We start from the raw sequence: 23,982 nt of genomic DNA, 5'->3' as shown, positions 1-23,982 counted from the left end.
CAGGGAATGATAATACAATCTCATATATCAGGTTTCAACCACAGGAACTGATTTAAATTGGTGATATCAGGGACTCCAAAATCGACAGTTTATATGTTCGATGCATAAAAAGTCAACCATGGGGGGAAGTGAGGTTTTTTTAAATTTAAATCTTAATTTTCATATAATATCTGTATTATCTCTCCACATACATGTTACCGAGACTCAAACGGACATATTCGCCAAGTCTCGAGGATTATTGTTAATTTTTACGCCCAAAAACCAAAATATATAGTGATTGGGCCCTTCTAAAATTGCTCCTCAGAAGTTATATATTTGACAATGCGCTGAAAACTTCTGTTTGCTACATCGAACGTAAATTGTCACGTGACTTACAGTTGTCGCGTCAGATTCAGTCCGTTGTGGAGTGCAGAGCTCGGCTGACCACAGTGATTGAGTGAAGAACTTTTTCAGTAAGTATCATTCCAAAATTGTAAGTATAATTCCCCTTTTTTGGAGAAATTTGATAGTTTATTATGATAGTTCTAAGCTAAAAAGATTATTCAGTCAGAAGTCAAATCATGTCTGCAGTCGGTCGGACATTGTTGAACACCACTGCCTCATTCTTCGTAATGTAGTATTTTACTGTTTCAAAGCCAATATTTCGTAACCTCTTTTTGAAATACAAACCCCAATACTATCAAAACAAAAGTATATGGTTTGGCTGTGTGACGAAAATATTCTGGCAGAAATGAAGTTATTTAATTCTAGATCGATTGAGAAAATGTCCGTCGCTTCAAAATGAAACTTGTAAACTGGATGCCCCCTTGTACTAGTAGTTGTACAGTATAAAGCATATCTTTGTTTTGAAGCCTTGCATCTTGGACATTTTTTCCTTCAAAGCCCAATGAATATAATTTAATCTTGATTAAAACAATTTAACTTTTATTTCGGTCACATATATTTATGATGCGTCTAAAACCTGAGTTTCGTATCGTATCCAACATGGCGGGCACAGTGCAAGGGGCAGGTGGGCCGGGTGTCCGAAGTTTTAAAATTAAGTTGCGCGGTATACTTACAAAATTGTTGAAAGTATAAAGTTTTTTACATTTTTTCACTGGATTTGTTTATGAGGTGTAAGTCGAAAATACTTTTCACTCAGAAATAAAGTCTTGTTCGATTTGAGAACGATTGAAAAAAGAAATCCCGATCGTCTGGACCCCGGGGCCTGAACAACATTATAATATGTTGTACATTGGCCGCCATCGTATCGTCCGTAAATAAATTTTGGTGTTGAATTTTGCATTTGTTCGAAAATCAATAGCATTCCCTCAAAATTCTAGTTTAATTTTTTAATCAAATGATGTTTATAGCTATTTCGGTTGAATACTAGGTATGATCAATGTCAGCGCAATAGGTAATCGTCAAATTGTTATCAGCTGTTATCGTTCAGTACAACGTCAAACTGTACGCCGGCGTACACCGTACAATTCATTGATTGAGTATCAGTTTTCTCCAAAATGGGGGGGGGGGGGAATCTTTGTACTTTTTAAGGTCTAAAGACATCGTTAGAAGAAAGTGATACGGTAATATCGAAATCGTTAAATCTGGTAATCGGTAGTTGTCCCGTTTCTAGACGGTTTTCTTACTACTACTGCTAGTACTGTACTTACGATATGCGTAAGTTCGTTCACCGCTAAATGGTTTTATTCTTGTCTATGACGGTCCTAATACAGAACAATGATGTTATTATAGGGATTGGCGATATTCTTATAAAATCGGTAGCGATGTCATTTCCACAGTCACACACTGTGTTGTGTGTGTGACTGTGGAAATGACATCGCTACCGATTTTATAAGAATATCGCTCGCAGAGTGACCTTTGTTGTTGACTCTGTTAGTTTGTTGGTGATTTGTTTGTGCCATACTGGAGTTCAGAGTCGAGTGACGCTTGAACTTTTGAAGCTTTTCGTCCCTCCTGCTATCAGACATGGTGTCGCGACATGTCGAACGTCGAATGCACAATTTAGATAAAGTTATGGATGTCCCGATATATCTTGGTTATGACAAAGTTGATAGTATCTGTGAGACAATAGACTCGAAGGAAGAGTTGGACAGAATTCTTCGTGAACAGCATAAGTTTGCCAGGTCACAGGGCTCGCCATCAGAAGAACACGTGTTAATATTAAATAACAACAACAACAAAGGTATAACTGGATTGCCAACTCCATGGAGGTAAAAGGAATAGTATGCACAGAGCGTTAAGCCAATATTAACAAGGTACCTCCATGCCAACTCCAACACAAACATCAACTTTCTAATGAGTGCCAGCAAAAGAAGTATTGAGACGTACCATATACTGATGTAGATGCTGATGATGGTGGTGGTGGTGGTGGTGGTGGTGATTTAGTTTTGAATGTAATAGAGAACACGGACAGTGAGACTTGTACTGACTTAATTAAGTAGTACCAGTGAGTCAGATGAGTGACACTGATAATGGCAATACTGAAGGTGAAGGTGATGACGATGATGATGATGATGACAATGATATCAGGAACTTTTACAAGTGACCAGATCAGGCAGAGTATGCACAACATGGAAAGCATGTTTTAGATACTAACTAGATTGTGTGTGGTTATAAGAGAAAGGTAACTAGCTAGTCTTTCACTGTTTGTCACTTTACATGTACAAATATTGCTTTCTAATACAGAGTCATAATCCTTTAATTTGTATGAATGAATAAATGTTTTATTCGTATAATATTAGGCCACCGGCCTTTATGTACAAAACTTTATAAACCAAAAGTTGTACAGTTGTTTACCGTCATCCAGATTTTTCAATCATTTCAGCTCTTTTCTGAAAAGCAAAGTGAACATAACATGAGAGTTGTCTAATTAAATGTTCATGTTTTGTTGATAATAGTATTAAGAACTTAAATACATTTTGTAGAGCAGGTGGGTCGAAGAAATAATCTGGAATGTACTTCCTTTGTATGTCATCATATGTAGGACAGACCAGACAAAAATGATATTCATCTTCAATTGTTCCATTTTGACAGAAAGGACACACTCGATCACTTCTAGGGGGTTTTGTTCTTTCCCATCTACAGTTTTCAATTTGTAGCTGATGAGATGACGTACGAAGGCGACAGAGTGCATAGCGGAACACTTTTTTGTCCACTACGTCTAGGTAAATCTCATATGATAGGTCAATAAAGATTTGAAATTACAATACATGTCTAGTTTAGAGGTTTCTAACATTTCACTGTGTATTAGTTGACTATTGATATCCTTGCACCTGTCCTTGAATATATTGATAAAACTATTTTCATTTCCAACACCCTGTGTCTGCCATACTTCACTAAAACCAAAACAACATAACAAGTGTTTGACGTCAAGGGCCCAACAATTTACATCATTTTCAGCCGTTCCGTACTGATACTTATAGCATAGAGACAGGATGCAGTCTGGTTTCAAATTTAACAACTTAAACCAATACTTGATTATTTTGATTTGTCTGGTAACAATTAATTGTAAACGACCGGTTTCAGGAAGGGAAGCACAGTTTGGCGTATGTCGATTTAAACCCAATATGTAACGTAGAAATTTACTATGGACACGTTCAATGTCAGTTTCTTTATGAAAACCCCAAATCTCTGCTGCATAGTTGAGTATCTGTGATATTTTTCCATCAAAAACTTTAAGCGCGGCATTGACTGGTATGTCTCCAAGTTTAGCCAGTTGGTTTTGAACAGTAAACATAGCTTTGCTGGCTTGAAGTGCAAGGGTTTTCTGAGCTAAATACCATTTGCCGCTACTCGACATAATGATTCCGAGGTATTTATAAAAAGGGACAACGTCAAGTTTGTGCCCATCTAAGAACCATTTCTCAGTTTTCTTAATTATCCCACCTTGTTAAATACAATAATTTTAGTTTTGGCATGATTTACATTTAGGAGCCAACGTTTACAATACATGGACAATTTATTTAATAATCTTTGCAGCCCAACGACGGTATCACTCATTAAGACCAGATCGTCTACAAATAGTAATAGCCACAAATTTAGGCCAGCAATATAGACTCTGGCAGATTTTTCGGTTTGTAGTTCTCTTTCGATGTCATTTACAAAAAAGCAAAATAAAAGTGGGGATATAACAGACCCCTGTTTAAGCCACAATTACAATGAAAGAAGTTAGTCAAACCATGAGGTGTTCGAACACAAGCTTGAACATTGCTATACATTGACATTAAAGTACGAAAGTAATTTCCCTTCATACCAGATTTGAATAACTTATAGAAGAGTAGATAGTGTTGTACCCTATCAAAGGCTTTTTCAAAATCGACTTACGCACAAAACATTCGTCCTTTGGGTTTAGCTAAATAATCTGTAATAATAGTATTAAGAATAAATATATTATCTATTGCACTTCGCTATTTCTTAAAGGCTGATTGTAGTTCGATGATAGGACCGTTTTCATTTAACCATAAATCCTGTCTCTTATATAAAATGGAACAAAATATCTTGCCAATAACGGGAGGTAAATTTACATGTACAAATATTGCTTTCTAATACAGAGTCAAAATCTTTTAATTTGTATGTATACATATAATGGGAAGATTGGTTAACCTTCAGTATATGCAATTGTCATGTTTTACAAAATAGGACAAAGAGGAGGGTTACTTTTTACAAATGGAGAATGGGGGAAGGGTCATGTTAAAATAATTTTTGGTACACAGCAAAGTATTAAGAAAACAAAAATCATGGTGTGCTGACATCAGATAGATCCAGTCAGCAGATAGTCTTGCATTTTCAGCTGGCAGGCTGCAATACTCTTTTGTGAATAATTCCTATGGTTTGTCAGAAGAATTTCTCCCTATGGTCACTTTTGCTATAAGGGGAAATATACATATATCTAGTGACAATATACACATTAAAATTTCTCCCTATGGTCACTTTCACTGTAAGGGGAAATATACATATTATACCTAGTGACAATATACATGTACACATTAAAATTTCTCCCTATGGTCACTTGTACTATAAGGAGAAATATACTCTGGAAATAACAGCGTTGAGGTTGCTTGCTTGTGGCAATGAAGAATGAGACAAGTTTCAAGCAAAGACAAACAATATAATCAGTGTCGGTAACTTTTCAAAGTATAAACACCATGGGATCCAACATCCAACGACTCTGTTTACTGATTAGGACACTGCATGTGATAATGATCAACTGGGGCAGTGTGGCTCATACCAGAGGCTCATACCATTATGAAGTATAATATTAGATACAATTTCGTAAACAACAACAACAACAACAACAACTTCATCTTATTATAATTCAAGCTACATACAACATGTTATTTGTTGATCACTGAAATCAGTATTGAAATGGTTTTATTATTGTATCTATTCATGTACTTCGAATGATTTATTTTGTTATCCAACAGGCGCACAAGTAGCACTACTTTTACAAAATGAAGTCATCCCTCGAAAAATAGTTCATGTAAATTTACGCTCAAAAGTTGGGAGAGTTGAAAAAAAATACTCGACATGTGATCGATTTATCATTATTTAAAACTCAACTGTTTGTCTGACATGTAAATAATTGACTTTGGCTTTCCCATCGACTTGCAAGGGTAGACGATGCCTCCTGTAAACATGCTATACCAAATCAAGTACTGTTGTCTTCGCTTGGTACATGTAATTCTGACATCTTTGCTATGATCATACATCCTCTGATTAGCAAGAAGATGACTTCAATTCTGGTCGAAACATTGTGTGACTGTACAAACGTGTGTGGTCAATCTGATTAAAATCCGATGTGGTGAAAGCGGCTAGATGTCCTTATTTACCTCTATTCATCGTGTTGTGACGTTTGTTTTGTTCAATCACTGCGAACAAAACAAAGTCACAACACGATGAATAGAGGTAAATAAGGACATCTAGCCACTTTCACCACATCGGATTTTAATCAGATTGGTCTTTACCTAAATTGTCCTTGCTTGAAGCTCACTTCATGCAAGCAACCGCAACTCTCTACATTCCATAGTTGTACATATACCTAGTGAAAATATATACATATGAATTTCCCCCATGGTCACATTTCCTGACTTGAGTTTGTGCTCATTGATTGCCAAAAATGGATAAAATGTTAGCCTGCTAAAGGAAAAAGAAAGGAAAGATGAAAGAAGTTTCTATAATGCTGCATCAACTAGTAACCACTATGAATTCTAACACAATTTATCTCTGCTACATTAACACAATAAACATATTTATCTTTATTGGTAATACTGCATTCACAAACACCATCTTTTGGGAGGCTACATGGAAAAAAATACAGCTTTCAAAAAAGGTATATAGAAAATTAAAGAAACTGATTTTCTTTACATAATACTTCATTAAATTACCTCTGAAACCTCAGGGAAAATACCCCTGGAGCTTCTACTGACATCCTCTCAGGTCGATACTGAAGAGAAGGGGGCACTCCCTCTCTTGCTATCAAAGATGTCTTATTTTTGTAGTCTTTCTTGTGTTTTGTTGTGGTGGATTGGAGATGGTGGTTATTGAACAAATATGGGACATTGCAAATGTTTGGAAATGTAGCTTATTAAGAGTATATGTGTAATGAATAAAAAAAATGCGTAGTCTGATTGCTTTCAATTTGATGCATATGATAATGTATGTCCTGTCATGTTGTAATCAACGTATAAACTTAGAAATGTCACATTTTTGTTGCCATTGTTGTGTCTGGAAAAGTACTGCATCATGCCAAACACGGGTACATAGTGGATGACACATTATTGATTACAGTACTGTTACCATATCACGCTCCCACGTCAAAAAAAACCGCACTGTAAGACATGTTTAGCCATAGTTCTCTTCATCATGAATGAATATATCATGCTATATTAACGTAGTGACGTTGCACCACCTCATTAACATGACAGGTCAACCTGATTCCGCGGTATTTTTCAACTATGAGGGTATTGTTTCGGAAACGCGATCGTAAACGTATTTTAGATCGATGTTGTTGCACATTAGTGATCAGGTTGGTCCAGTGATATGCAAGTGTGGCATGGGTGGTTATGTTTTGGTTACATTTGGTGTTTTGGCAATACTTTTGGATCGATGAAAATCGGATGTCACCGTTTTGGTAATGGCTTGGCCAAGCTTGGTTTCCCAACTTGTGTTGTATTTATGACATCGCTACCAATTTTATAAGAATATCGCCAATCCCTATAATAATGTCATTGTTCTGTATTAGGACCGTCATAGACAAGAATAACACCATTTAGGAAAGGAATAACAGTTTACAAGCGACTGTGCTTCTGACAAGTTCATAGTGATGAGTAGGGAACATTTTAGATTAACTAATAACTTCTTTTATAAACTATCTATGAAGATTATCGGTCATTACGAAACCTTCAAGTTCAATTTGACATGTTCTGTAACTAGTGTGGTAGCTAGGTAATACATGTATATGTATATTTATAGTTATGCTTGAACTAATAATTAATATTAAAGAATTTATGTAAGAAACAGGGAGAAGAACAAATATTTACATGTACCACATTTCAGACAAAGCTATACATGGTACGCCATTGTATAAAAAGTCAAAAACAGGGTGACCGACCCCCCTCCCAATCCACCCCCTCCCCCCCCCCCAGGCTGAAGAAACTGACCAGTCCCTTATGACTGCTTTCCATGCTGATGAAGTTCCATTTATGACAACTCGCTGACGATCAGTTAGCCATGCCTTGACCCACTGAAGGACAGGACCAGTTATACCATGGTTTTCCATTTTGTTAATTAATCTGACATGGGATACTTTGTTGAAAGCCTTTGCAAAGTCTAAGTATATAACATCTACATATTGTGTCGTTTCATCCAGAAATTTGAGTAAGTTAGTAAGACATGACTTCCCTTGACAAAAACCATGTTGCAAGATGAGAATCTGATATATGTGTTCTTTTTTACAGTATCGATGCTACAGCTAGAAGAACCAAACTCATGTATGGGGCGTTTGGTAAATCATGGGGTACCAAATTCCAAAATGAAATTACTTAAATTGGATGGATCACCAGTGCTTTGCCTCTTCACAATTAAAGATATTGAAGAAGGAGAAGAAATTCTCTGTGATTATGGTGTGAAGAATTTGCCATGGGAGCAAAAACAGGTTGGTGCAATCTCCTGTATCCTAAATAGCAAAATTAATGGTAGCCGAAAATATCTCACTATCGAGTAATATACTACCTCTGATAGCAGAAAAAGGTTTAAGTTGCCATAAACATATCATTTCTATTCCCAATATAGTGACGAGTGAAAACTTTTGGCAATCAATGAGCACAAACTCAAGTCAGGAAATGTGACCATAGGAGGAAATTTATATGTATATGTTGTCGCTAGGTATATGTATATTTCTCCTTATAGTAAAAGTGACCTTAGGGAGAAATTTTAATGTGTATATTGTCACTAGGTATACATGTATGTATCATTTCCCCTTATGGTGAAAGTGACCATAGAGGGAAATATTAATGTGGATATTGTCACTAGGTATATGTATATTGAACACATATTGCCTGGCCATGAGGGCTATAGCACCTGTTTATTACACCCGGGGGACTGTGAGTTACCAGAATCACATGCTATTTCCCTCGGCCTTCGGCCTCAGGAAATAGCATGTAATTCTGGTAACTCACAGTCACGAGGGGGTAATAAACGGGTGCTATAGGCCAAATATAGGCCAGGCAATATGTGTTTTATAATATACCTCATGAAAATCTTGCTCTCTTCTCTTGAGGTTGGCAGACGACATCGTTCGAAGCTGCCATTTTGACCTTGCTGTGAACTTTTAATGTGTATATTTTCACTAGGTACATGTATATGTATATTTCCCCTTATGGTTTAAATGACCATAGGGAGAAATATTAATGTGTATATTTTCACTAGGTACATGTATATGTATATTTCCCCTTATGGTTTAAATGACCATAGGGAGAACTATTAATGTGTATATTTTCACTAGGTACATGTATATGTATATTTCCCCTTATGGTTTAGATGACCATAGGGAGAACTATTAATGTGTATATTTTCACTAGGTACATGTATATGTATATTTCCCCTTATAGTGAAAGTGACCATAGGGAGAAATTTTAATGTGTATATTGTCACTAGGTACATGTATATGTATATTTCCCCATATGGTTTAAATGACCATAGGGAGAAATATTAATGTGTATATTTTCACTAGGTACATGTATATGTATATTTCCCCTTTTGGTTAAAATGACCATAGGGAGAAATATTAATGTGTATATTTTCACTAGGTATATGTATATTTCCCCTTATAGTGAAAGTGACCATAGGGAGAAATATTAATGTGTATATTTTCACTAGGTACATGTATATGTATATTTCCCCTTTTGGTTAAAATGACCATAGGGAGAAATATTAAAATGTGTATATTGTCACTAGGTACATGTATATTTCCCCTTATAGTACAAGTGACCATAGGGAGAAATTTTAATGTGTATATTGTCACTAGGTACATGTATATGTATATTTCCCCTTATAGTGAAAGTGACCATAGGGAGATATTTTAATGTGTATATTCTCACTAGGTACATGTATATGTATATTTCCCCTTATGGTTTAAATGACCATAGGGAGAAATATTAATGTGTATATTGTCACTAGGTACATGTACATGTATATTTCCCCTTATAGTACATGTGCCCATAGGGAGAAATATTAATGTGTATATTTTCACTAGGTACATGTATATGTATATTTCCCCTTTTGGTTAAAATGACCATAGGGAGAAATATTAATGTGTATATTTTCACTAGGTATATGTATATTTCCCCTTATAGTGAAAGTGACCATAGGGAGAAATTTTAATGTGTATATTGTCGCTAGGTACATGTATATGTATATTTCCCCTTATGGTTTAAATGACCATAGGGAGAAATATTAATGTGTATATTTTCACTAGGTACATGTGTATGTATATTTCCCCTTATGGTGAAAGTGACCATAGGGAGAAATATTAATGTGTATATTTTCACTAGGTACATGTGTATGTATATTTCCCCTTATGGTGAAAGTGACCATAGAGGGAAATATTAATGTGGATATTGTCACTAGGTATATGTATATTGAACACATATTGCCTGGCCATGAGGGCTATAGCACCTGTTTATTAGACCCGGGGGACTGTGAGTTACCAGAATCACATGCTATTTCCCTCGGCCTTCGGCCTCAGGAAATAGCATGTAATTCTGGTAACTCACAGTCACGAGGGGGTAATAAACGGGTGCTATTGGCCAAATATAGGCCAGGCAATATGTGTTTTATAATATACCTCATGAAAATCTTGCTCTCTTCTCTTGAGGTTGGCAGACGACATCGTTCGAAGCTGCCATTTTGACCTTGCTGTGAACTTTTAATGTGTATATTTTCACTAGGTACATGTATATGTATATTTCCCCTTATAGTGAAAGTGACCATAGGGAGAAATATTAATGTGTATATTTTCACTAGGTACATGTATATGTATATTTCCCCTTATGGTTTAAATGACCATCGGGAGAAATATTAATGTGTATATTTTCACTAGGTACATGTATATGTATATTTCCCCTTATGGTTTAAATGACCATAGGGAGAACTATTAATGTGTATATTTTCACTAGGTACATGTATATGTATATTTCCCCTTATGGTTTAGATGACCATAGGGAGAAATATTAATGTGTATATTTTCACTAGGTACATGTATATGTATATTTCCCCTTATAGTGAAAGTGACCATAGGGAGAAATTTTAATGTGTATATTGTCACTAGGTACATGTATATGTATATTTCCCCTTATGGTTTAAATGACCATAGGGAGAAATATTAATGTGTATATTTTCACTAGGTACATGTATATGTATATTTCCCCTTTTGGTTAAAATGACCATAGGGAGAAATATTAAAATGTGTATATTGTCACTAGGTACATGTATATTTCCCCTTATAGTACAAGTGACCATAGGGAGAAATTTTAATGTGTATATTGTCACTAGGTACATGTACATGTATATTTCCCCTTATAGTACATGTGCCCATAGGGAGAAATATTAATGTGTATATTTTCACTAGGTACATGTATATGTATATTTCCCCTTTTGGTTAAAATGACCATAGGGAGAAATATTAATGTGTATATTGTCACTAGGTACATGTATATGTATATTTCCCCTTTTGGTTAAAATGACCATAGGGAGAAATTTTAATGTGTATATTTTCACTAGGTACATGTATATGTATATTTCCCCTTATAGTGAAAGTGACCATAGGGAGAAATTTTAATGTGTATATTGTCGCTAGGTACATGTATATGTATATTTCCCCTTATGGTTTAAATGACCATAGGGAGAAATATTAATGTGTATATTTTCACTAGGTACATGTGTATGTATATTTCCCCTTATGGTGAAAGTGACCATAGGGAGAAATATTAATGTGTATATTTTCACTAGGTACATGTGTATGTATATTTCCCCTTATGGTGAAAGTGACCATAGGGAGAAATATTAATGTGTATATTTTCACTCGGTACATGTGTATGTATATTTCCCCTTATGGTGAAAGTGACCATAGGGAGAAATTTTAATGTGTATATTGTCACTAGGTACATAGGGGAAGGATATTTTACCTCTTTTGATTGTGCCATGTGTGTAACCTGTTGATCTGTGCCATGAGTATAACATTTCATTACATTCTGAATAAATATGATGAACTTCAGTTCAGTGTTATACCGGTATGTATCATAGAAACATCTGTGTGTGTGTGTGTGTGTGTGTGTTGTGTGTGTGTGTGTGTGTGTGTGTGTGTGTGTGTGTGTGTGTGTGTGTGTGTGTGTGTGTGTGTGTGTGTGAACAATTTCAATTGAGAAATGTCAATGATATTGGGTGAGGACAATTTTCCTTTTTTTGACAGGTTCAATGTGTTTTACAGTATCATGGAAACATGTGTGTGTGTGTGTGTGTGTGTGTGTGTGTGTGTGTGTGTGTGTGTGTGTGAACAACTTACACAGATTGCTTTAATATTTGGTAGAGATGTTACTTATGATGTCTCGTGAGAATGTTGCTCAAATAAACATTACACCACAGGTTTGAAATTTGGGTCATAAAATGTGAAAAGTGCACACTTTATGAATAAACAACCATGAATGACATCTCAAAACATTCTAAACCAAACATTTTCTATGTATCATTTCATTTCAGGAGGGAGCTCCTTCCAAAGTGATCCAGACCACAATTCCTCAGCAGTACCAGGTAGGAACATATATACATGACTCTGGATTTCTGTTATTTTACTTTGCATATATAATCATCACATATCTTACTGTATGTAAGATTTGACCGTTATTCTTGTATATACAAGACTAATATATTCTTGATTCATGGAATCACACAATAACACAGATGTGAACACTAAGGAATAACTTACCTGTAACTTAGTTTAACTTGATCATGAAAGCCAGGCTCTATACTATCCATATTGATGCATTGCTTGGTTGTAACAATTCTGTTGTTTGTATATATATGTTGAATGTTGCACATATGTACTGGAGTGTATGTATATGATGTACATTTGTTTGTGTTATTATGACCAATAGAATAATTTACATTGAATTTCGTTTCAGCCACCAGAGTCTCAGCTCAAACTATGTGTGATTCAATAGGCAAAGTTGATGGTAAGTACAGGTACTTCAGCTTTGATAACATCACCACTACATACTTAAGTCCAGTTTACCTGCATCCTTCTCACACACAGATGACACTTATTGTCTACATAGATTTATCAATAACCGCCTATCTTATTTTACCAAATGACTTCAGCATGTGAAATCTAGTGCTAACCACCATCTTATCCATTGTATAACTCCATATATTTGTATTGCATACTCAGTGTTTGGGTTATAGTTTATACACAATATGACAAATTACCTCAATGCACAATTGAATTTACTGATATGTTGCAATATTTCTGAAAATTTAAAGCTTATCCTTAAATTCACAATTTTACAATAATTTCCACATTTAAGGGAACATGGAAAAATTTTGCTCATACATGTCTGTATTATCCATTCTATACTACTACAGCAGTTCTGGAACATATCTTATTTTTTGCAATAATTTATAGTGACATCAATTGTGCACATTGATCCCCATTTTGTTTCTTTACATTTGGTAGCGCCATATCTTATTCACTAAGGAGACACTTCCCGGTGACATATAATGTGAATGTAATGACTTTTAATTTCCCATATCATGTAATGGGGAGATATTGACATAGACATATGATAAGTCTTCATATCCACACCCAAGAGAACAAACCCACCACAGTTTACATTTCAGACTTTAGACAGAAATGCAAATTTTAGACAGAATGTGAATATCACTCATCACAACGTTCACATTCCTAAAACATACCCTCACTGAATTTTAGTTTAATCGGTCTAGTAGTTTTTGAGTTTTGATTTTTAGAAAAATGTATTATGCTAATTTTTATACCAGATAGGCCAGTGTATCACCATTTTTCTTCATATCCAAACCACATGAACATACCTTCAAAATATTTCAGCTTAATATGCCCAGGTAATTTTTATTTGAGACTTCTAACCCCAAAAGCATATTTCAAGACCTAATATATTTTGGTTTTTCACATTCACTAGAAATATCAACAGCAAGTGTAAGCAAGATCAGTTGATCTTTTTGTAACAAAAATCTTATTTTTTAACCCATATCCCATACATGTAATGTGATCAACTAGAAACCATAAGTGATGTCCTCACCAACTATCAAAACAATTGGCCCAATGACTTCTTGATTTTAATAAGTGGTAGTAGAAATATGTACCTTAGCTATAATACTTTGGGGAAGTTTTGAAATTACCACCTGCAGAATACATGTGAAATTCTAGTCAATAATGCAATTATAATTACTTTACCTTTATTGCAGTTGGGGATCTTGGTGCTTCTAATAAAACCAATAATGGACAGCCCAAATATCATACTTTCAAGACAAATGCTGGTAAGGACAATTATTTTTCTTTTCTTTTTGTGTTTACCGGTAATGAGTAATGCATTGCTGCTGACATTAATCGAAACTACTCAGATTTTAACATTTAATTTAGTATGTATTTGCATACTAAGTAAATATGGGTTCATAACATTAGCAAGTTAACTAGGTATTTGATAAGCAAATATATTCCTTTATGGCAAAAACAAAAATGCTCAACGGGCAACTAAACCCAACATATTGGGCAGGTAGGTCAATTTTAAAAAAAAATAGTAATCATGATATAGGAAAAAAATCCAAGTTGATTTTATTCACTCATTTTAATTTTATCACTTGAAATATCAATAAATTTCCAGTTGTACAGTTTGGAAATGAACGCAAATTTACTGTTAAACTAATTGTGTAGCTCCTCTTGAAATGTTAAGACCCACCAAATGAAACCCTAGAATTATTTTAGCCACCCCTTCTATTAGCTACACTACAGTGGATATGTGCAATTAAGATGTGGTATGCATTAAAAACCGTGATAACCAACTACATTACCAGTCAGAACAAGATTACTTTTCATATGCAAAGGAGATGTTTGTTGAACCGCAGGGAGCCCATGAACCATGTTAGAAACAAACAGCAAATAAACAAGAAAACAGGAAAAATAACATAAATAAACAAAACAAAAACAAAAAAACCTGCTGTCATGCAGTAAACTAAGTTAGAGCCCAGTGTTCTTTCTCTGCAAATTTATAACTCTAATCTTTTGCAAATCATTTTTTTTAGTCAGCATTTGCTTAGTTTTCTCAGGAAAGTTACAATTTTTTTCAAACTATATATAGAAAGACAAGGACAGTTTTAACACAAAAAGAATTTTTTTTTTGCATCAGAGATCACTACAAAAATCAATCATCAGATCTATAGTAGAGCTCTAAATTTGTTACCTGATTAGTTGAAGTAAGTCCAATAGTGTGTCCTGTCAGTGTTGAAAGATATGTGCGTTGAATGAAGATTTGAATCTACTGCCATTATGTATATGCCAGTATGTTTACAATGGTTTGTTTTGGTACATACCATCAACACAAAATAATACCAAACTGGGGACATTATTTTTTTAATGTGCCACACAGTGTCACTGTTCAATTCATAACTTTGTAGCCAAATTGGGCTACCATTTGCATTATTTAGTGGTTCAAAGTCAAACATTGGTAGTTTTTAGATGTGGGACTACCTAAAGATGCCATAGACATTCCATGCAAATGACCCCCCTAGGACTTTTTAGGTTGCACACAATTGTACACAATGTTTTGATAGTGATCATTTTACACCAAAACAGGTGGGATATGGTCTCATCTACAAGTATATAATTATGAAATATTGAATTTTAACTTACATGAATGTATGATCAGTACCTTTACCAAGAAATTGGGGAAAATTGGTATGAAACACATTTTTGGTCAAAAAAGCATGTGAAATTTATTTTTTTGATAAATACAAGGATTACATTTACAATTGGAAATTAGCTGTAAAAATTAATAGACAGATAGTATGGGTGTTGGGTAAAATATTTATCATGTTTACAGTAAATACAAACAAATTTGCATACACAAATACTGCATACATGTGAGTCTGGCAGCATAATGATACGTCTCACAGACGACTATATCAAATACTTCGTTTGTTTAAAGAAATCTGATGAAAGACAATGATGTAGATCCTGCCACATTATCCTGCCATAACGTCTTTATCAGTTCATGTAAACCAACACGTAGGAGTGATGGATCATACAGCATTGGCATCTGTGGTTTGTCATCGGCAGGATCGCGCGACCTGCCATTGACAACCTCACGGTGTCACAAGGTTTAATTAATAATGGAATATCCCCAATCAATTTCTTATTCGCACTGGGTTAAAAAGTACATAGCCACCATTTGCAATAACTCTTTTTTTGTTTAGTTTTTCTGTTAAGAGCAGAAGTCCATATATATATATATCTATATATATATAACACTTAAACAGGATATTGTTTCTTCTCATTATTATTTACAGGAAGAGGACAAGTTCGTGAATGTTTGAATGCGAACACAGACTTTGGGCATGATTTACCAACAACCTCTACCAAGCTGATGAATGAGATAAGAAAAGGAAAAAAATGATGAAAAAAGACTGAAACAAAAAGCAGTGGGACTAACATTGTCTGACCATGGACATAAGTAGACTGAATTCTCTCAAATTTGGATCAAGGAAAATAGCGCCAATGGTGTTGAAGCACAACTGTATTGTTTTTTAAAACATCTATTCATACATGAGCCATGTTAGGTTATATGTTTTCATTTCCTGAATGACTATCGAGTTGCCTATCCAACATAGTTGTAATCTATGCAATTCATTTGACTTTTATTATTGATGTGGTCTTGTATTATGGGTGTGGTCTTGTTGCTTGGCATATATTTTCATCAATGTTTCGAATGTTTATTCATTAGTGTAACAATTTGCGACGTTATCTTTATGAAATATGCTATCATTTCAGAGCTCAAAATTCGTGTTTTTAGTCCCTGCTGGACGCAGTCCGGGACGGGAACTTATGGATTGGGGTCCATCCATCCGTCCGTCCGTCCAGAGCTGTTTCTTCGAGATGCCTGGACTGTTTTTTTTTCAAACTTGGTACAGGGGCAACATACAATGGCATACATATGCATGTTAATTTGTTTCATGCTACAATCCAATATGGCTGCCTAACAGCTATTTTGTTTGCAAATTTTCCATGTCCAAAGCCATAACTCAGACATGCTTGAATAGATCTCATTCAATATTGGTATTAGGACAGTGTTCTATGACATACATGTGCATAATTATTTTCATCATGATACTATCCAATATGGCTGCCTGGCAGCCATATTGTTTGTGATTTTTCCATGTCCAAATCCATAACTCAAGACGTGCTTGCACAGATCTTATTCTAAGTTTGTATTAGGACAGTCTTCTATGACATACATGTGCTTATTCATTGTTGTCATGATACTGCTACTACTGCCACCGAACGAAAAAAAACCTAGTAATAATAGTAGTATTACAGATGTACGGGTTTGTCAATCATTAAAAAGTCACCGTCTGCAACTTACCGCCGCAATTTGTGTACATTATACTCACTACTACTCACTCACATGTTTTACTCTATTGTTATCTGTGATAACTGTTACGTCATTCATAAATGTCGGCATGATGATTTAACTTACGGCCGTAATTCACATAATTTTCTGGAACATTCTTCTCCTCTTTTCAACCAGTTAACAATTCTCGACGTGTTTAAGTTACACAAGTATTTAGTAGGTGTTTTTGTTTACGATTTAATACACAATAATTTACCACACTCTATAACCGATTATTGCTCGCTGTTTAATTATGAATACAATACACGACAGAAGGCTCAGGGCAATTTGTGTATTCCGCCAGTGAAGACATCAGTTGGACAACAATCAATATCATATACAGGTGTTGTGAGTCGTAGAGTTGAACGGTATAAGTATGGATAGTTCTAACGTTGCACTCTAGCACTTACACTCTCATACTCTCGTACGGGATCGTTCAAGTCCAAGTCGGGAATTAGTCACGACTGAGAAGAGATTACGTATATTTTGTATTAAACTGATAATAAATAAATCTTTTCCAGTAAAAAAATGACTTCGTGTTTGTGTTTAGTGAGTATAATGTATGCAAATTGCGGCGGTAAGTTGTCGACGGTGACTTTTTAATGAATGACAAACCCGTACATCTGTAATACTAGTTTTTTTTTCGTTCGGGGGCAGTAGTCTGGGGGGCAGTTGTTCTTCAGGGGCAGTTGTCCGGGGGGCAATTGTCCTTCGGGGGCAGTTGTCCGGGGGGCAGTTGTCCGGGGGACAATTGTCCTGTTACCTATTAGCACAGTGTTCTATGACATACATGTGCCTGTTCATTGTTATTGTGATACGATCCAATATGGCTGCCTGGCAGCCATTTTGTTGGGCAAATTTTCCATGTCCAAAGCCATAACTCACACATGCTTTAACAGATCTCATTCAAAGTTGGTACTAGGACAGTGTTCTATGACATATGTGCATATCCATTTTCGTCGTGATACGATCCGATATGGCTTCCTGGCAGCAATTTTGTTGGCACAGTTTTCATGTCCAAAGCCATAACTTAGACATGCTTTAACAGATCTCATTCAAAGTTAGTATCAGGACATTGTTCTATGACATATGTGCATCTCCATTTTCGTCGTGATATGATCCAATATGGCTGTCTGGCAGCCATTTTGTTTGTGAATTTTCCATGTCCAAAGCCATAACTCAGAAATTCTTTAACCGATCTCATTCAAAGTTGGTATTAGGACAGTGTTCTAGGACATATATGTGCATATCCATTTTCGTCGTGATACGATCTGATATGGCTTCCTGGCAGCAATTTTGTTGGCACAGTTTTCATGTCCAAAGCCATAACTCAGCCATGCTTGACCAGGTCCCCACACCCCCCCCCCCCCACCCCCGTAGTTGACCTATCCTTTATTGTTGAATGGTTTATTCCATCATGTCATCTTGAAGAGTAGGCATGTTCGATGTCCAACGAGCAGAACCAACATATCTAAGTCTGTTTGATTTAGGTTCACAAGTGTTGATGCTTGATCAGAGTAGTGATATCAAGAAAATGACAACATAAACTGCCTGTTCATTAAATCCAATCAGAGCTGGGACTATGTCATTGTCAATGATTTGTTTCTTGGTAGCCCAGGTGGGCTACCATCATCTGAGATTGGTAGCCCAAGAGCAATGGTTGGTAGCCCATATGCATGTGTCCCTATAGTGACCCATACATCCAAAAATGTTCATCTCGGTTCCCTTCGTCAAGTATGGCATCAAATAAGATGTTAAGTGTGACCTCTCACAGGTCCTATAGTCAAGTTGTCATAGTTTCATTAAAAACTTTGTTGCCCAATTTGGCTACCACCATAATTTGGTAGCCCAGAGATGCACATTGGTAGTCTGTGGATGTGAGACTACCCGAGTTTTAAGCCCTGCATTTAGCTATTGCTATGGGTGGGGTCATATTTGCATTTATTTTTGAATGTTTACTCAATTACTTACAAGATGATATCATTATTTGACCAAATGTACTCCCATTTTATTGTTTCTAAGGGCGTGGTCATGGTTGCTAGGCATACTTGCATACACTATTTGAACGTTTGTTAACTTGTCTATTTTCATTAATATTTCAAATGTTTGTTCATTGGTGTAAGAATTTGCGATGTTATCTTTATGAAATATGCTACCATTTAGCTGTTGTTATTAATAATAATAATAATCTTTATTCCCAGAAATATATAACAATTCTACAATATATGAAGTATTCAACTTGGGAAAGGGAGACGAAAAATAGTTGTCTTTGCAACTAGTCGAGTCCGTCCCCTTTTACAATCTTAGGGATTAGGAATTACTAATTACTGGGGCTGCTGGTCAAATTGAGTATATTGCAATATTCACAGAATAGAAAACAATCATACATTGTATAAATATAGGTGGACAAAAAAACAACAACAACCAAACAAACAAATATAAAGAAACAACAAATGACCTACTTAAATATACAGACAAACGGTAATCATTCTCTATGAATATGAAGTATAACTAGTTTACAATGATTGGAGATAGTTTTGGAACTCTGTTTGAAAATTACTTCTGCTATTTATGTTGCGAATGTTGTAAGGGACACAATTCCATAGTTTAGCACCTGAATACTTGACAGTGAACTGACCAGTCCTATGGTTTGCTTTTGGGATGGTAAGGTCGTTTCTGGCGCTCTGTTGTGTTGTGAAGGAGTGTTTAATGGGAGTGAAAAAATCCTGAAAGGTATCCGGTAATCTGAGTTGCAAAACGTCATGAATGATAACGACAAGCTGTATTTTGTGCTGTTTGAAAATGTCAAGAATATTCAACCTTTTAAATAATGGCCCCGAGTGAGCACATCAATGACTATCTGTTATGGTGCGCACTATTCTTTTTTGAATTAAAAATATTTCATTCAGGTATGTCGGACACGTGTTACCCCACACTTCGAGACCGTAGGTGATATGGGGCAGAACAAAAGCATTATACAATAGTACAAGTACATATTCTGGAACCGTGTGACATAACTTATAAAACACACATTCATTCTACATGTCATTCTACTAATTTTCTTTTTCACCTCAGCTATATGCTGCTTCCAAGACAGCGTATTGTCAATGTTGACCCCAACAAAAGGTGAACTTTTAACTTCATCTAGTGAGACCCCCTTAAATTCAAGGGAACCAATCAATACTTAAGATTGTATATTTTGTCTTATTTGAATTGATCGTCAATTTATTGGCATCACATCATTTTCTATTGGTGGGTCAAGGTCGATAGGGATATTTGCATGAATTTTTTTATGTTTACTGAATAGCCTACAAGATGATATTGTTATTTGACCAAAATGTACTCCAATGTTTTTGCTATGGGTGTGGTCATTGTTGCTAGGTATATTTGCAAACACATTATTAATCTTTGTTCACTTGTCTATTTTTATCAATGTTTGAAATGTGTATTCATTGGTGTAAGAATTTGCGATGTTATCTTTATGAGATATGGTACCATTTAGCTGTTGCTATTGGCCAAAATGTACTCCCATTTTGTTGTTGCTAAGGCATATTTGCATACACTTTTTGAATGTTTGTTCACTTGTCTATCTTTGTGAAATACAGCTCTGTTTGGATGTTGCTGTGGACGTGGTCATGGTTGCCATGGTATTTGAATATTTTTAATGAATTTGTATTCAATTGCCCACAGAATATCATTATTTGACCAAAGTGTACTCCCATTTAGAAGTTGCCATTGGCATGGTCATGGTTGCCAGTGCCAATTATAAAAAATTTGAACAACATCTGCAAAATAACACTTCTAGAAACATCTCACCAAGTTCCAGTGTCACTACCCAAGCCCTCATTTGCATATCACTGATAGTAAGAGATGTTGACATGTGATATACATTTAAAAATTGCCAATAACAATATCAGAGAGTTAATACATCACCTAGCCCATCGGGCTTATTAGTCACTATAAAATTGAATACCTAGTAGAATCAACAGTGAAATAAAAAGTGGGATTCGTCCTCAATTTTAATCTGTATTACAAAACACACAGCGGCGAGCTTGAAACACCTCACCTCTAAAACGACCTGTTTCGATCCTGAGTGGAGGAATTTGAGTGGATAACTGATAGTTATAGTACACATCAGAGAACATGTACTGTTTTTATTTGGACAGTTTTGGTTAACCTGTCTGTTATTTTGTCCGAGGCACAGCTGAGGACTAAGTAACTGATGGGTTAACCAAAACTGTTTGAATAAAAACTGTTAATGTCCGAGGACGTGTACTATAACGACGTTATACTTAGAGTTTGACGAGTTTTTAGGTTTTTCACCAGAAAGTCAACCTAGGTATCTGAGCTCTGTTATGTAACCTCTCACCATTGTTATGTTAATTACAAAATTCGCTATAGAAATCCCATCCAGCATTTCTCGGCTAAATAATCTGAATTTCCCCCAAACGTTTAGCGTGAAATCCATGAACCCAGAAGGATTCGTTCTGTATCAAAACGACAGTCCCAAATCAAGCAGTATTTCCATTTTCCTCATCCACAGTTCTTATTAACCCTGTAAACATACGCATTGTCAAGTCAATGAACAAATGATATCTGGAGATGATATCTATCTCACTTTGTAGTGAAGTAGTTAGAGAACGTACCTTTGGATAGATGAATAGGTACATAACTAGAGGTACTGTGTTTGAGACCCATTTAGGTAAAGTCGATTTTTTACAAACACTTTACTGAGAGACAGGTGCAAAATTAGGTGCGGTAGCACATGTTGATTGCATTTGAACAGTGACAAGGTAGGGAGTGGGCCATAGCCAGTTACATTCATGGATTAACGGTATGCGGATACTTCCTTTGTGTCTGATTAAATAAACATAGTGTCCAATTAACTAAAAGAAATGTATGATTAACTAAAAAAAAAGTGTTCAATTAACTTAAAGTGTACGATTAACTAAAAATAGTGTACAATTAACTAAAAAAAGTGTACGATTAACTAAAAAAGTGTCCGCTAAATGAAATTAGGAGCACAGTTGAAACAATGGCGATGAGTTGGAAAGGAGTACAACAATTTTAAAACAAGTTTCAAATTCAGTGAAAATAACATAATGTCTAATTTTTGTCAATTGTTTTTTTCAGGGTTGTTGGCCCAAAGCCAGGCTTTTTCTTATTGTTGTAGTTGCCTTAATAATGGACAGCAAGTTGTTAAAATAAAATGAATAATAAATGAAAAGAATTTCCCATACTGTTGTCAGAAATTTTGAAATATTGTGTTCATGTGTGCATGTCTTGTGTGTGTGCGTAGTATTTCTTAAAGACAGTACTTGTCTGTGCGTGTGTGCATGCATGTGTGTGTGTGTGTGTGTGTGTGTGTGTGTGTGTGTGCATGCCATAGTATTTCTTAAAGACAGTAATTATCTAACATAACCTTTCCACAAAGGATACATGTATTATGGTAACGTGTGAGAATGAACAAAATCACGACAAAACAGAGAAAATATGGGTATTACTATGTCTAGATATATTTTGCCAACAAATCAGCTCTCTAGTTATTCTAAGTGGAGGTTGCTATTATTTGTTGTTCTCATATGATTTAATATGGGGTTGCGCACACCCAGAATTTTATAAACAAAAACAATTTATGGTAAATTAAATGTGTCTGTGATCACTAAAAAGAATTATGGATATTCTCAGTAAATCTTCAAAATTTCCCCCTAAGGGCATATAAAGTCAAATATTTTCACCCATTCCTAGGGGGAAAATTGAGCACATGTAGTTCCCTTAAGGACCTTCCCCCTATTGTAGCTCCTGGGGTTAAAATACCTTAAGGGGAAATTTTTGGAGGGCTAGAAAGTATATATCTTTTGTTATTTATTTAAATATTATATAAATGTCGATATCTGTAATGACTACCTAAATGTTAGTTAACTGAACAGTAACATTATGAATTATTCTTTTCCTTATGATTTTACAAGCAAATAAATAAAATTTCCCCCTATGGTTGACTTTTTTGGCATTTCCCCCTATGGTTGAATCTAGGTATATATATATATATATATATATATGTAATTTATAAACGGTGTGTTAAGAGATTGGCAGAATTTGCGGGTTACATTAAAAAATGTGGCTATATAAGCGAAATTAGCAATCAACAGATCGCCTGGCCTCCATTCAACGCCGCTCAGTTTTGCTACAATACCAACCTTAGACATCTACTGTTCGTATTCCCTTGAATACCACTTATGATGCCCGTCAACCTAATCTCAGGAAAGTTAGTACAGAAAACCAACATATTCTTAATACATCATCAAGAATAAGTAAATTCATGCCACAACCAGCCATCATCGTATACCGTAAACCAGCTACAGTAGGTGTAATTTTACATCAGAACAAACTTAAACACGCCAAATCCAACCAGATAACATGGGCTGCAAACCTTGTAAAACTGCAAGATGTAATTGTTGCTCTATTTTACAAAATACCAAAAATTCAAAGCCACAGCCACTGGTAAAATATTCCCCATCAAAGATGACGTAAACCGCAAATCCAGTAATGTGATTTACGCCCTCACCTGCCGGATATGCAACATACAGTATATCGGGAAAACTACACAACCATTCCACAAACGCCTTAATGGTCATCATGCCAACATCAGGACAAACAAAGCAGACAGGTCTCCATACGTAGTACCGCATTTCAGGACACCGGGATATTCTCTACAAGACAACGCTCTTACAGCTACAATACTATGCCTTATTCGAGGTTTTGATACGAACACTACTAAACAATTAGAAAG

At 35.4% G+C, this 23,982-nt stretch overlaps 2 protein-coding genes across 4 annotated transcripts in view; both read left to right on the top strand.

Moving 5' to 3' along the window:
• Positions 1-23,982, top strand: part of LOC144443555 (uncharacterized) — a 67,634-nt gene that overhangs the window by 21,467 nt on the left and 22,185 nt on the right. The window lies entirely within an intron of this gene.
• Positions 367-22,470, top strand: LOC144443556 (uncharacterized). Of its 2 annotated transcripts, none has more exons than XM_078133087.1 (6): positions 367-452; positions 7,959-8,155; positions 12,256-12,306; positions 12,678-12,728; positions 13,996-14,067; positions 16,093-22,470. In XM_078133087.1, the coding sequence occupies exons 2-6, from the start codon at positions 8,140-8,142 to the stop codon at positions 16,197-16,199; spliced, it is 297 nt and encodes a 98-aa protein (XP_077989213.1). In that variant the 5' UTR covers positions 367-452; positions 7,959-8,139; the 3' UTR covers positions 16,200-22,470. The 2 variants fall into 2 exon arrangements, 1 of the variants encoding a protein (XP_077989213.1); XR_013481696.1 differs by lacking the exon at positions 367-452 and adding an exon at positions 2,389-2,626 and having other exon boundaries at positions 16,093-16,157.

The sequence above is a fragment of the Glandiceps talaboti genome, chromosome 12 (genome assembly GCF_964340395.1).
Source record: "Glandiceps talaboti chromosome 12, keGlaTala1.1, whole genome shotgun sequence".
Classification (NCBI taxonomy): Eukaryota; Metazoa; Hemichordata; class Enteropneusta; family Spengelidae; genus Glandiceps; species Glandiceps talaboti.
This window is presented reverse-complemented; position numbering and strand designations above follow the sequence as displayed.

What these genes read in the sequence shown, in the direction of transcription:
- LOC144443556 (XM_078133087.1), top strand. An exon ending in TTCAATAGGCAAAGTTGATG is followed by an intron (nt 12,729 to 13,995) that starts GTAAGTACAGGT and finishes CCTTTATTGCAG; the next exon opens with TTGGGGATCTTGGTGCTTCT. An exon ending in TACTTTCAAGACAAATGCTG is followed by an intron (nt 14,068 to 16,092) that starts GTAAGGACAATT and finishes TATTATTTACAG; the next exon opens with GAAGAGGACAAGTTCGTGAA.